This window comes from Mobula hypostoma, chromosome X2, assembly GCF_963921235.1.
Source record: "Mobula hypostoma chromosome X2, sMobHyp1.1, whole genome shotgun sequence".
NCBI lineage: Eukaryota > Metazoa > Chordata > Chondrichthyes > Myliobatiformes > Myliobatidae > Mobula > Mobula hypostoma.
This window is the reverse complement of record NC_086129.1, coordinates 49,393,258-49,409,156: the sequence shown is the minus strand read 5'-3', so window position 1 is coordinate 49,409,156 and position 15,899 is coordinate 49,393,258. Positions and strand designations below refer to the sequence as shown.

The window sequence follows — 15,899 nt, the reverse complement described above, 5'->3', positions numbered from 1 at the left end:
ACACAATTGGCACTTTTTTTTTAAAAGATGTGCTGTGTGCCTCCCGGCTACCGCTGTACCCCTGCATGCTTCGCGGCAATGTATCGGTTGGCGGCCTGGAGGGTGGGGCCACGGCACCACCCAACCTGCGACGACTCAGTCTAACACACCATCATCAGTGTGCTCGGCGCTGTCCCGATTCCCGTAAGTGATACTACACTGTACATACATTATTTCTACTTTATATAGGCTGTATATTTTTACGTGTTATTTGGTATGATTTGGCAGCTTCATAGCTTAAAGGTTACTGGAGAGCGTTTGCGCCGTGTTTTTGCCAACAGCGCTTGCGCAAGATTTTCACTACGGAGAACAGTTCAGGCAATGATTGTGGAAAAATATTTCTACTTTATATAGGCTGTGTATTTATCATATCATTCCTGCTTTTACTATATGTTACTGTTATTTTAGGTTTTATGTGTTATTTGCCATGATTTGGTAGGTTATTTTTGGGTCTGCGAACGCTCACAAATTTTTCCCATATAAATAAATGGTAATTGCTTCTTCGCTTTACGACATTTCGGCTTACGAACCGTTTCATAGGAACGTGCTACCTTCAGATGGCGGGGAAAACCTGTACTTGATGTTGCACTCCAAGAAGCACACAATACTTCACAAATCAACCAACTGATTCCAATGGCATGGAAACCACGACGATTGGAGCTGATGGATTTGTTGCAGCCTTCATCCGCCTGTTTCACCATTGAGGTCTTGGTTGGATTGTTCTTTGTCAGGGACCTCACCCTCAACCTTACCACCATGGGTGACCCTACCAGGATCATAGCTCCAGACGGCATCGCTCTTGGGATCTCAGGACCACACAAGCTTCTCCACCGCAACAAGGTGACAATCCATGGAGAAGATTGTTCCTGTACCTAAAAAGATAAAGGTAACATGTCTGAACGACTGGCGTCCTGTTGCATTCACCTCAATAATAAGCAAATGCTTTGAGAGGCTGGTCAAGGACGACATCTGCAGCTTGCTACCACCCACACTGGACCCCCTACAATTCGTCTGCCGACACAACCAATCGACAGCTCTACACACTGTTCTTACACATCTGGAGAAGAAAGATGCTTATATGAGAATGTTATTCTTGGACTGCAGTTCAGCATTCAATACCATAATTCCCTCCAGGCTTGACAAGAAGCTCAGAGACCTCGGCCTTCACCCTGCGTTATGAGTTGGATCCTGGACGACTTGTCAGATTGCCGGCAGGTGGTAAGAGTGGGCTCCCTCTCCTCTGCCCCTCTGACCCTCAGCACAGGAGCCCCTCAGGTCTGTGTCCTAAGCCCCTTCCTTTACTTTCTGCCTACCTATGACTGTGTCGCCACCTACAGCTCCAATCTGCTAATTAAATTTGCTGATGATACTGCATTGATTGGCCTTATCTCAAATAATGTCGAGGCAGCCTGCAGAGAAGAAATCATCACCTTGACACAGTAGTATCAAGAAAACAACCTCTCCCTCAATGTTGCAAAAACGAAGAAGCTTGTTGTGGATTACGGGAGAAATGGAGATGGGCTAACCCCTATTGCCATCAATGGATCTGGGGTTGAGAGGGTAAACAGCTTCAAGTTCCTTGGCATCCACGTCACCGAGGATCTCACGTGGTCTGTACACACCAGCTGTGTGGTGAAAAAGGCACAACAGCCACTCTTTCACCTCAGACGGTTGAGTAAGTTTGGTATGGGCCCCCAAATCCTAAGAACTTTCTACAGGGGCACAATTGAGAGCATCCTGACTGGCTGCATCACTGCCTGGTATGGGAACTGTACTTCTCTCAATCACAGGACTCTGCAGAGAGTGGTGCGGACAGCCCAGTGCATCTGTAGTTGTGAACTTCCCACGATTCAGGACATTACAAAGACAGGTGTGTAAAAAGGGCCCGTAGAATCATTGGGAACCAGAGTCACCCAACCATAAACTGTTCCAGCTGCTACCATTCGGGAAGCGGTACTGCAGCATTAAAGCCAGGAGCAACAGGCTCCAGGACAGCTTCTTCCATCAGGCCATCAGACTGATTAATTCTCACTGATACAATTATATTTCTATGTTATATTTACTGTCCTGTTGTACATAGTATTTATTACAAAATACTATAAATTGCACATTGCATGTTTAGACAGAGATGTAGCATAAAGATTTTTACTCCTCGTGTATGTGAAGAATGTAAGAAATAAAAATTAATTCAAATCAATGTTCTCCAGTCCCGGCAACATCCTTGCAGATTTTTTCCGTACTCTTTCAACCTTAATAACATCTTTCCTGTAGGTAGGTGACCAAAACTGCACACAATACTCCAAATTAGGCCTCACCAATGTCTTATACAACTTCAACATCACATCCCATCTCCTGTACTCAATACATTGATTTATGAAGGCCAGTGTCCCAAAAGAATTCTTTACCACCTCAGCGACCTGTGACACCACTTTCAATGACTTATGGATCTTACTCCCAGATCCCTTTTTTCTACCACATTCTTCAGTGCTCTTCCGTTCACTGTGTAAGGCCTACCATGATTGGGCCTACTAAAGTACAAAATCTCGCACTTGTCTGCATTAAATTCCATCTGCCATTTCTCAGCCCATTTTTCCAGCTGATGCAGATCCCTCTGCAAGCCATGATAGTCTTCCTCACTGTCCACTACACCCCCAATCTTGGTGTAATCGGCAAATTTGGTGATCCAGTTAAACATATTATCCAGGACATTGCTGTAGGTGACTGACAACAAAGGACCCAGCTCCGATCCCTGTGGCACACCATAAGTTACTGGACTCCAGTCAGAGAGGCAACCATGTACTGTCACTCTGTCTTCTCCCACAAATCTAATGTCCAATGCAATTTACTACCTCATCCTGAATGCCAAGTGACTGAACCTTCTTGACCAGCCTCCCATGTGGGACCTTGTCAAATACCTTACGTAGACAGCATCCACTGCCTTGCCTTCGTCAACTTTCCTGGTAACTTCATCAGAAAACTGTAAGAATCATTAGACATGAACTACCACGCACGAAGCCATTCTGACTATTCTTAATCAGCCAATGTCTATCCAAATACTTGTATATCCAGTCCCTTAGAATACCTTCTAATAACTTTCCCACAACTGATGTCAGATTCACCAGCCTATAATTTCCTGGTTTACGTTTAGAGCTTGTTTTAAACAGCAGGACTACATTGGCTATCCTCCAATCCTCCAGTACCTGTCCTGTCGCTAAGGATATTTCAATTATCTCTGCTAGTGCCCTGGCGATTTCTGCACTTTCCTCCTACAGGGTCTGAGGGTATACCTTGTCAGGCCCTGGGGATTTATTCACCCTGATTTGTCTTCTGTAATCTGTATAGGGTCCATGAAGTTGATGCCGCTTTGCTTCACTTCTATAGACTCTATATCCATTGCCCACATCTGTTTTGACTCCACACATGGATCACCATTTTGGTCGTCCAGAGGACCAAATTTGTCCCTTCTATACATTACTGCAGAATTCTTCCAGATTCTCCTTCATCTTGTCTGCTGGAGCAATTTCATGCCTTCTTTTAACCTTGCTGATTTTTTTCTTAAGTGTTTTCTCGCATTTCTTATACTCCATAAGCACTTCATTTGTTTCTGCCTGCCTATACCTGCTATGCACCTCCTTTTTTTTTTCCTCTTAACCAGTGCCTCACTATCCTGAAAAACGAGGTTCCCTTCTCTTGTTATCTTTACCTTTTATTCTGACAGGCACGTACAAACTTGTACTCTGAAAATTTTGTTATTGAAGGCCTTCCACTTACCAAGTACACCTTTGCCAGAGAACACCCTGTCCAAATCCATGCTTGCCAAATCCTATCTGATACCATCAGAACTGGCCTTTCTCCAATTTAGAATCTCAATCCGTGGACCAAACCTACCTTTTTGCATATTTGCATCACTGGCCTTACAAATGAGTTTGTTGATTCTGTTGGTGTCTGCTACCCTCAGCCTGCTGCCCCAGCACACAACAGCAAACATGATAGCACTGGCCACCACAGACTGGTAGAACATCCTCAGCATTGTCCGGCAGATGTTAAAGGACCTCAGTCTCCTCAGGAAATAGAGACGGCTCTGACCCTTCTTGTAGACAGCCTCAGTGGTCCCCCCCCGAATGCCTCACTGGTTGAGTCCTCCAATCTGTCCTGACTGAGCACTGCCGTGACATTTTTCCTGACTAGTAATGCCACCCCTCCCCCTTAATCCCTCCCGTTCTGTCATGTCTAAAACAACAGAACCCTGGGATATTGTGCCCCTCCTGCAACCAAGTCTCACTGGTGGCTACAATATCATAATTCCAGGTGTTGATCCATACCCTGAGCTCATCTGCCTTTCCTAGAATATTCCATGCACTGAAATATACAGAGCTCAGGACACTTATCATACTATGCTCAACCTTTTGATTCCTGACTTAGAGGTCTTACCAACATCTGCCTCCACAGCCTCTCCATTAACTGTTCTGGTGCTCTGGTTCCCATTCCCTTGCAACTCTAGTTAAAGCCCCGTGAAGCATTAACAAAACTTCCTGCTAGCATATTAGCCCCCTCCAGCTCAGATGCAACCATCCCTTCTGTACAGGTCCCACCTTCCATGGAAGAGAGCCCAATGATCCAAAAATCTGAAGCCGTTCCTCCTACATCAACTCCTTAGCCATGTGATAAACTGTATAATCTTCCTATTTCTGTCCTCACTACCACGTGGCACGGGTACCTATCTTTAGATCACAACCCTGGGGCTCCTGCCCTTTAATTTAATAGCTAAGTCACTGATATCCCTGTGCAGAACTAGGACAAGTTTCTTATATAGATCTTGTAGGATCTTCTTAGCAGATAATGGATGAGACCCAAGATTCCTCAAGGTTCATAGATGGAACTAGCCGTGGAAAGGATCCCCCTTCTGGTAAGCGGTCAATCTTGGATCGTGATCTTAAATTTGAAAGTATCAGTGAATACACCATTGTACACCCAATACTCTGTCCACCAAAGGAATATCTTGATCCAAATCCTCATGTCTTTCGCTCTATGCACTTATGGTATTACAGATAGCACACTGTGTCTGTTGCTTATCCACTTTGTAAGTCAAAAGCTGCCTTCAGCACAAATGGATACAAGATCATGATAGAGAGACACTGCTTCTTCCTCAAAGGACATTGACACCAGGCAGTCATCAACAAAGAAGCAAATCCTTATCCACTGTCTCACTGCTGAACATTGTCCTCTTAGCATTTCTTAAGAGCAAAATTGGCACAACTGGTTGATGTAGTTGCTCCAAAGAGATCTACCTCCACTCTAAAATTCACTATATCTTGGCTGAGGTCCTCATCAGGCCACCAGAAAAACCTGAGAAGGCCTGCAACTTCCACAGGCACTTTAACCTGATGAAGCATTGATTCAATATCCGCCATGATCACCACTAGTTCTTTTCTGAATCTGCTTAATGCTCCAGTCAGTGAGCTAGTAAGATCCAGTCCCTGTAACAACTGAGCATTAAGTGGTATTTCCTGAAAAGTCACTCCACAGTCAAACACAACACCAAGTTTTGCTTTTCTGAAGTGATAAACACCATGATGTGAAATATACCAGACTTACCCATCACTGCGTTCCAGATCCTCTGCTTGCAATCTTTTGGCATGATCTTTGGAGATAACATCCTTCATGAAAGCTGTGCAGTCAGCATGAAATGACACATCCTTCTTGAACCTCTTCCTTAGATTCACAGCAGGCTGCTCAGCAATCTCAAACTAGAATTGAATCGAATTGAGTTGAATTGACTCTATTTCTTCCATCCTTCATATACATGAGTAAAAATCTTTACATCTCTGTCTAAATGTGCAAAGTGCAATTTATAGTAATTTTTAATAAATGGTATATACAACAGGACAGTCAATATAACATAGAAATACAATTGTATCAGCATGAACTAATCAGTCTGATGGCCTGGTGGAAGAAGCTGTCCCGGAGCCTGTTGGCCCTGGCTTTTATGCTGCGGTGCCGTTTCCCGGATGGTAGCAGCTGGAACAGTTTGTGGTTGTGGTGACTTGGGTCCCCAGTGATCCTTCAGGCCCTTTTTACTCACCTGTCTTTGTAAATGTCCTGAATCATGGGAAGTTCACATCTACAGATGTGCTGGGCTGTCTGCACCATTCTCTGCAGAGTCCTGCGATTGATGGAAGTACAGTTCCCATACCAGGCAGTGATGCAGCCAGTCAGGATGCTCTCAATTGTGCCCCTGTAGAAAGTTCTCAGAATTTGGGGGCCCATACCAAACTTCTTCAACCACCTGAGGTGAAAGAGGTGCTGTTGTGCTTTTTTCACCACACATCTGGTGTGCACAGACCACGTGAGATCCTTGGTGGTGTGTATGCCGAGGAACTTAAATCTATTTACCCTCTCAACCCCAGATCCATTGATGTCAATAGGGGTTAACCCATCTTCATTCCTCCTGTAATCCACAACCAGCTCCTTTATTTTTGTGACATTGAGGGAGAGGTTGTTTTCTTGACACCACTATGTCAGGGTGATGACTTCCTCTCTGAAGGCTGCCTTATTATTATTTGAGATTAGGGCCATCAGTGCAGTATTGTCCGCAAAGTTAATTAGCAGATTAGAACTGTGGGTGGTGACACAGTCATGGGTATACAGGGAGTAAAGGAGGGGGCTTAGGACACAGCCCTGAGGGGCTCCTGTGCTGAGGGACAGAGGGGCAGAAGTGAGGGAGCCCACTCTTACCACCTCCCGGCGATCTGACAGGAAGTCCAGGATCCACCTACACAAGGCAGGGTGAAGGCCGAGGTCCCTGAGCTTCTTGTCAAGCCTGGAGGGAATTATGGTGTTGAATGCCGAACTGTAGTCCAAGAACAGCATTCTTATATAAGCGACCTTCTTCTCCAGATGTGTAAAGACGGTGTGAAGAGCTGTGGCTATTGCATCATCTGTCAATTGGTTGTGTCAGTGGGTGAATTGTAGGGGGTCCAGTGTGGGTGGCAGCAAGCTGCAGATGTAGCCCTTGACCAGTCTCTCAAAGCATTTGCTTATTATTGAGGTGAGTGCAACAGGACACCAGTTGTTCAGACATGTTACCTTGGTCTTTTTAGGAACAGGAACAATGGTGGATGTTTGAAATAGGAGGGCACTCTACACTGGGAGAGGGAGAGATTAAAAATGTCTGTAAACACACCTGCCAGTTGTGCTGCGCACATCCTGAGTACTGGCCCTGGAATGCCGTCCGGTCTTGCGTTAGGGTTAGGGTTTCCACTCGTTGGACACACCTGTGTACTTCGGCCTCGGAGATGACCAAGCTGCAGGTCACATCAGCGGCTCTCCTCAGGAGCTTAGTGATGGCGACATCGAACCGAGCGTAAAAAAGATTTGGTTTATCTGGGAGAGAGGAATTGATGTTGGAAACACCACTGTGTTTAGCTTTGAAGTCTGCGATGGTGTGCAGACCTTGCCGTAAGCTGCGTGTGTTGTTGGTGGAGAGTTGTGTCTGGATCTTATCCCTATATTGTTGTTTCGCTGCCTTGATGACTTTGCACAGATTGTAACTGCATTTCTTGAGTTCCTGGTGGTCACCGGCAACGTAAGCTCTGCTTGTATTGAGCTGTTCATCCAGAGTTTCTGGTTTGAAGAGACCCTGACTGCTTTCTGGGGGACAACATCCTCGATGCACTTCCAGATGAAACTCGTGACCCCATCTGTGAACTCAACGACATCCTTATCATGGAAGACAGTCCAGTAACATGGAGGCTGATTGGTCAGACCAACAGTGGACTGTTTTAACTATGGCTGCCAGTTGTTTCAGCTTCTGCCTGTACTTTGGCACCAGAAAAATGGAGGAGTGATCTGATTTTCTTAAAGGCTTTGGAGCACTTTGTAAGCATTGCGGAAGGGAGAGTAGCAGTGGTCGAGTATGTTATCTCCCCGTGTGCTCACCTGGATATGTTGGCAAAACCTCATGGAGACTTTAGACAGCGATGCTCTACTAAAGTCTCTGACGACGATGAAGGCAGCCTCTGGATGTGCTGTCTCCAGGGTGCTGATGGTCTCGTACAGTTCCTTCAGAGCCAGGTCAGTATCAGCCTGCGGCGGAATACACGCAGCTGTGATAATAACAGCAGTGAACTCCCAAGGCAGCCAGAAAAGTCTACACAGCAGCACCAGGTACTCCTGATCCGGGGAACAAAAGGATATGAGGGCATGCACGTTCCAGGGGTCACACTAAGTATTATTGACCATGAAGCATACCCCACCTCTTTTACACTGGTCCACCTGGAACAGGGAGAACCCAGAGCGTCGACCAGGTCTCCACAAAGCACAAAATGTTACATTCCTTTGTTTCTCACTGATAGGAGATTCTGGCTCTCCGTTTGCACAGGTTGTTGTCCAGGGACTGAACATTAGCCAGGAGTATACTAGAGAGTGGTGGCCAATTAGCATGCCGTCTCAACCTCACCAGGCGCCGACCCTTATCCCTCGCCTGCGGCGCCACTTGCAAGGTAGCGGCGGTGCAATAAATGAGCCTCCCATGGATCGTGTAAGCAGCAGTTCCCAGTGCAGAAAAGGTGGCACATAGTGGGTAAATGCCGTCTTCCCGATGTTCAGAAGAGTCAGCCTATCATATCTGATGTGACTATCAGCTACTCGACGAGAAATGCGAATGAAATCACAGAAATTAGTATACTGTAAAGTTGGAATAGAGCTCGCAACACGGTCACCGAATGCGGCGCCATCTGCAGATGCTGGAAATCCAATCAACATGCACTTAAAATATTAGAGAAACTCAGCAGGCCAGGCGGCATCTATGGAAAAAAGTACAGTCGACGTTTGTGGCCAAGACCCTTAAGCAGGATTGGAGAAAAAATAGATGAGGAGTCAGAGTTAGAGTTGGGGAGGAGGGGAGGAAGAAGCACAAGGTGATAGGTGAAACCAGGAGGGGGAGGGGTGAAGTAAAGGGCTGGAGAAGGGGGAGCCTGATAGGAGAGGACAGAAGACACCAAATGGAGGTGATGGGCAGGCAAGGAGATAAGGTGAGAGAGGGAAAAGAGAGGGTAGGGGGTCCATTACCAGAAGTTCAAGAAGTCAATGTTCTTGCCATCAGGTTGGAGGATACCCAGGCGGAATATAAAGTGTTGATCCTACAACCTGAGTGTGGCCTCAGCGCGCCAGTAGAGGAGGCCATGGATAGACACTCTGTCTGCCAAAAAAAATAGAATCTCCCAGTGGCCACCTATTTGAATTCCACTTCGCATTCCCATTCCCATTCCCATTCCGGCATATTGACTACTCTTTTCCTGGATGCTGCCTGGCCTGCAGAGTTCTTCCAGCATTTTATGTGTGTTACTCTTGACAAGCCAGGTTGATCATCCTGATTGCATTCAGGGAAATCTGTTTTGAATTGCTGCTGCCAAAGCTCGTCCAAGTTCAAAACTAAAATCCTGTTAACTGTCAGCTCTGCCTGAGCTGGTCTCTTCCATCATAATGGTCTCATTTCTGTGGCCCATTAACAGTCCAAACCAACATTGTTCTAATTGCATAGGGTCCATCATTAATACTGCGAATCATTTGTAATGGCTCCATTGTTTTAGGCATATTTGTCCCTGTCAGCAGCTCAATTTCTGACAAATGATTATGCTTCAGGTGAGTCTATTTCTGGAGATCCCTATGATATATTCCCTTTGTGAACAGGCATACTTTCCTGCATATGGATGTTAGGCAGTTCACAGTAATTTTCACCATCTAAGCCAGCCACTTCCAATCCTGAAATAATGTAGCTACTCACGACTTTCCCGTGGCCCATGGTGCGTGTTATTTTTCCTGATGGGTTATGCTTATTTATGAGGCTCATTGTGCAGAACAATGCTGTACCTCCTTGATTTAGGAAAGCATACGTAACCAGTCTTGTTACCCTTCTTAGACTTCACCTGAACTGGAATTATCGGAAGCTTTCAGTCATGATCGGCAGCTCCCATAAAGCCATTAGATACCGAGGCGTTACTCATTGCTGTGTCTGATTCTCTCTCAGCTTGTTTCGAATCAGCCCTCTTTTCATCAGAGTGAATATGAACTATGCCACTGCATACCTTGCATGAAAGATGCTTCCTGCAAACCTTGTTGATGTGTCCTGTACACAAACAACCAAGGCAAACAAGGCATTTTCTTTTATGAAGGCAATCTTATTATGAACCTTTTTCTCCAGTTGAGAGCACGAATCCAATATATGTTCACCCTCACAGAACAGACAAATCCTTTTGGCTGATGAGACCATTTCCTTTTCATTTGTTCCAGGCTCAATTTTAGCTTTACTTTTCAAAGTGGCCACAGCAGTGGCAAGGCTGCTTCCTTTAGCCTTAGAGCGAATTTGTGACTTATCTTAGTTCACACCTTTGCTTACTGCAGGTGATGTAGTATCCCTATATTTCCATTACATCATTTGTGTGGAAGTCCTCATTTGTTTTTCAATAAACTCAACAAGGTCAGTAGCCTTATGGTTGTGATTATCTAATTGATTATATCAGTGGTCCCCAACCACCAGGCCGCAAAGCACGTGCTACCAGGCTGCGGGGAAACGATATGATTTGGCGATATGAAACGATACGAGTCAGCTGCACCTTTCCTCATTCCCTGTCACACCCACTGTTGAACTTGAACGCACGTGAGGTCATTACTCACGCAAGGTCATCAGTCGGTCATTAACCTACAACTACTCGATGAGTAAATAACAGACATCGCTTGAGAGTTTCTTTGAAAGAGATGGTTGGGGACATAAAAGGCCTAATGATGATGATAACGCAGAGACAGCTGAGGTCGAGACTGCTAAAAAAAAAGAAAGCTTCCTTCAACAGAAAATACGACGAGTCGTACATAAAATATGGCTTTATTGCAAACGGTGACTCGCACGCTCCAAGCCCCCTGTGTGTGATATGTGGAGACAAGCTGTCTAATGAAGCAATGAAGCCCTCAAAACTACTTCATAACCTTGAGTCCAAGCACCCTGAACTTAAAGACAAACCCGTTGAGTTTTTTGAGCAGAAAAAACGTGAGCAAGTGGAACAGAAGCAAGTGCTGAGAATCACCACCTCCACAAATGCTGCTGCTCTGAGAGCGTCTACTTAGTGGCTAGCCGTATTGGTATGGCTAAGCCTTTCACTGTTGGTGAAAAATTGATTCTGCCTGCTGCCAAGGACATGTGCCGTGAACTGTTGGGAGAAACTGCAGCTAACAAGATGGCACAGATTTCTCTTTCGGCTACAACAGTTTCACGGAGAATCGATGACATAGTGGAGGATATCGACGCACAGCTGTTGGAACAGCTTAACGAGTCTGGTTTCACTACCCGAGTCAAAGAGGTTGTTCCTGAATGCCAGTCTACACACTGTGTCACACACAGGAAAATGCTGCCTAGCCGAAAAATGTCACCTGATCTTAACAGCGTATTGAGTGACATTGCTGAAGTTATCAATCACATCAAAGCAAAAGCCCTTAACTCACGTCTGTTTGAGCAGCTTTGCGAGGAAATGGATGCAGAGCACAAACGCCTTCTCTTACATACTGAAGTCAGGTGGCTATCAAGGGGGAGAGCCCTGGCCAGGGTTTTTGAGTTAAGGAAGCTGCTACAGAGATTTCTTTCAAGAAAAAAGTCACCACTGGCAGCACACTTCAGTGACAAGGAGTGGACAGCAAAACTACTGACATACAAAACTATGTGACATCTTCAACCTGCTCAATGAACTCAATTTGTCACTTCAGGGGAGAATGACAACTGTCTTCAAGTTGGCAGATAAAGTGTCTGCTTTCACAGCCAAACTGGAACTGTGGGGACGGCAAGTGGACAGGGGCATATCTGACATGTCCCAACATTAGCTGGGAATTTGGGAGAGACTGAGGCTGCACCGTCCTTCTCACAGCTGGTGTGCGATCACCTATCTTCGCTGTCGACAGAATTCGAGTGTTACTTCCCAACCGCAAATGACCCAAGACATGCAAAGGAATGGGTCCGTGACCCGTTTGTGAATGTCTACGGTGAATCATGCATGTCAGCGCGGGAAGATCAACTCCTCGAGCTTGCAAATGACGGTGGGCTGAAAAGTATGTTTGACATAGCATCTCTGCAGGCATTCTGGATCAAAGTCAAGGCTAAATATCCTGAGATAGCCACAAGAGCACTGAAAACGTTGCTTCCATTTCCAACATCATATCTCCGCAAAGCGGAGTTTTCTCCGATGAATGCAATGAAAACTAAATTGCGGAATAGACTGGACATGAGGAACCCCCTTATAATTGACTTATCACTACATTCTTGTGAGGAAAATATGCACTGTGTGTTTAATATTAAATTCGTTAGATGAACCCTTTTAGAAATGAAATTGAGTGTATTAGCCACTGATAAGCGACTTATAGTTGACTTATCACCTATATTCCGGTCGTGATTAACACCCCCCCCCCCACCATCAGCCGGTCCGCAAGAATATTGTCAATATTAAACCAGTCTGCAGTGCAAAAAAAGTTGGGGACCCCTGGATTATATTATACCTTTTAATCTTGCCCACAGCGTTCTTGTATTCCTTTTGAAACATTCAATACTACTCGGTAAGGCTTTCTCAGTAGCTTTAATTTTTTGTTTAGTCCCGACTTCAAGGTCACTGCCTTCAGCTTGACCTGGGTTGTTTTCCAACTATGCAAACCAGTCCAAACAGTGTTCAATTTAAATGTCGGGAAGCAAAATATTTCAGCATTTCAAAAGAACCAAACTTGCCATAGAGCTTACAGTCAGCAACAATCATTCCAAACTGTGCTCCAATCCCAAGCACACAGCATGAATCATGAATCAACAAAAGGTCATTACTTGCCACAAGCAACTCCTGGCTTATCAATGTTGCTTTCTAATTTCGCCGACGAATCCAAATGCTGATGTTCATTTTCATGATTCTTTTTGTTGACAAAATGTAGTGGCTACTCGAACAAATCAATACTGCCTGGAGACTAAGCATTGGCAGGGGGAGGGGGGTTAATCCTGTATGATGCGCAACACAAAATACTATTAGAAAACAGATACATGGCTCCTACAACCATGGAGTCCATTCAAACACCCAATGCGCAAAAAGAAGGAACAAATTGTACAAATGGGAGAAAGCAAGCAATTAACGCACAGAATATTAAACATCAAATTGCAGAGTCCTTGAAACAGTCTAGAAATGTTCAGTTTAGTTCAGCTCAGTGCAATTTAGCACCGTGTCGTTCATTGACTGTGTGCTGCAGAGCCAGTCCACCCCGATCTCAGTAAAAAAAAGAGTAACCGGAAACACAGATAGCATGAACTGCAGAGTCTTCTTAAAAAAGAGTTCAATCCACAAACTGTGCCAATCAAAACTTACCCAAGACCTCTGCACCTTCCTCCAGCAGCAGCGAGGGAGACTGATCAAGTACAGACGGAAATTCAAAAATTCAGACAGCACTGAGCACCTGATCACCTTTCGCTCTACTTGTTTATTTCAATCTTGCTTGATGCTTTAATCGTTGAGTTCGTGGAGAATTGGAGCCAATCATGGATATGCACTCTGCCGTTAGGCACACTCCATTCTCAACCCCACTCTCAACCATACATTTAAGGAGTTTGTACGTACTTTCCATGACTGCATGGGTTTCTTCTGGGTGCCCTGGTTTCCTCCCACGTTCCAAAGGTGTACGGGTTAGGGTTCGCAAGTTGTGAGCATTCTGTGTTGGTGATGGAATAGTGGTAACACTTGTGCCCAGCACAATCCTCATCGATTTAATTTGACGCAAATGATGCATTTCACTGTATGTTTTGATATACATGTGACAAAGCTAATCTTGAATTTTTTTTAATAAATCATTTCCAGTGTAGTGTAGTAGGTTAAGGAGAGATTTAATCTGAGGTATTTTGGGCTCTTGAAGTGTTTTATCAAGAGAGAATGTTTCTACTAATGCAACAGCCAAGGGTGAAGACGCATGCTATAATGGAATCTGATCTCAGGAGGGAAGCTGGCAAGTACTTCATTGTGTCAAGCATGGTAGAATTATGGAATCCTCCCAATAAAAGCAATAAATGTTGGTTCAATTAATATTTTTCACATCTGAGATTTTGAATTTTGCTAGCCATGGATGTTGAGGGAAATGGTGGGGTACATTGGATGGAGTTCAGATAGGCAATAGCTTCATATCTGCAAATGTTAGAACCAGCTGAAGGGCTGAATATCCCCCTTTTGTTTCTGTACTGGTATTTGATGATGTTTTCTATATTATAGGTGCCAGATAAAGCAGAGTATCGGACCCATGGTGCCCAGGCTGTTGTGAAATTGCTAACAAAACTTCCTTGTGCAGATTATGTTGCTTTCTTGGATTGGTTCCATAGATACTCACAGAACAACAAGGTAAGGAAAGCTATGAGCATATGTTTACCTTCACTGGTGGTAAGGATTGCCTGCTCATTTATGGACCAACATGAACTTTATTCTTTTACTAAGAGGTTTCTAGGAGTAACTGATAATCTGTTCCACAAGCATGCTCTGTCAACTATGAAGATAAAATCTACTTTCTGTAGGTTTCTTTATTCCGCAGTGGACATGCTGTGACAAGAAGCAATATTGTACCTTTTTTTTGCTACATCCTTTTGTATATTTGTATTTTGCCTTAATTTTCTTTTGAAGAATGAAGACTAGCTTTATTTGTCTCATGTACGTCAAAATATATAGTAAAATGTGCCACTTGTGTCAATGAATTGTACAGTCTGAGGATGTACTGGGGGCAGCCTGCAAGTGTCACTGTGCTTCTGGCTCCAACATAGCATGCGTGCAACTTACTAACCCTAACCCGTAACTCTCTGAAACATGGGAGGAAACTGGAGCACCTGGAGGAAACCCTCATAGTCACAGGGAGAACGTATAAGCTCCTTACAAACAGCAGTGGATTTGAACCCCAATCGCTGACGCTGTAAAGCATTACGCTGTAAAGCATTACGCTATCCTCTATGCTACTGTGCTGCCCCTTTTATAGGAGTCAAAGGATGAAATCGCATGGAAACAGTCCTGTAAGCCCACCAAATCCATGCTAACTATCATGGATCATTAAAACTTCTCCCCCGCAAAATCCATTTTATTCTTAAACAAGAGAAAATCTGCAGATGCTGGAAATCCAAGCAATACACACAAAATGCTGGATGAACTCAGCAGGCCAGGCAGCATCTATTGAAAATAGTACAGTCAACTTTTCGGGCCAAGACCCTTCATCGGGACTGGTGAAGGGTCTTGGCCTGAAACGTCGACTGCTTACTCTTTTCCATAGATGCAGCCTGGTCTGTTGAATTCCTCCAGCATTTTATGCGTGTTGCCTCCATTTTATTATTCTTGTGTTCCCATCAATTCCTCCCAATTTCTTTCATACATCTTTCTCTACTCTAGTTAAAGTACTGTTGGCTGTCAATTATCCAGATAATGAGGGGATTGTTGTAACTGACTAAAACTGAGCCACACGGAAGCTGTGACTGGGAAATATAAAAGTCTTTATTCACAGAGTAAATCCTCAAAGAGAGTCCAAGAGAATCTCACTCTGCCGATAATGCTCCTTCAACACAAAGATATTTAATAATTAACTAGTTTTACCATTTGGAATATTTACAGAATGACATATTTACAATGGCAGCATATACAATTAGCAGAATCCCTTTGAATATTCAATACTGGTGTTCCTAAAGCCAGGCATGAAAAATATACCCATTCTGTTACGCACACACAAAATGCTGGAGGAACTCAGCAGGTCAGGCAGCATCTATGGAAATGAATGAACAGTTGCCATTTCAGGTTGAGACCCTTCACCTACTCCTTTCAGACTCCCCATTTGTT

General features: G+C 44.5%; 1 protein-coding gene across 2 annotated transcripts in view; it reads left to right on the top strand.

Moving 5' to 3' along the window:
- The window catches only part of ncapd3 (non-SMC condensin II complex, subunit D3), a 228,092-nt gene that overhangs the window by 78,565 nt on the left and 133,628 nt on the right, over positions 1-15,899 (top strand). For both annotated transcript variants that reach the window (XM_063038384.1, XM_063038385.1), the window contains exon 10: positions 14,307-14,432. In XM_063038384.1, the coding sequence (XP_062894454.1) occupies positions 14,307-14,432 (126 nt within the window). The remainder of the gene's footprint in view (positions 1-14,306; positions 14,433-15,899) is intronic.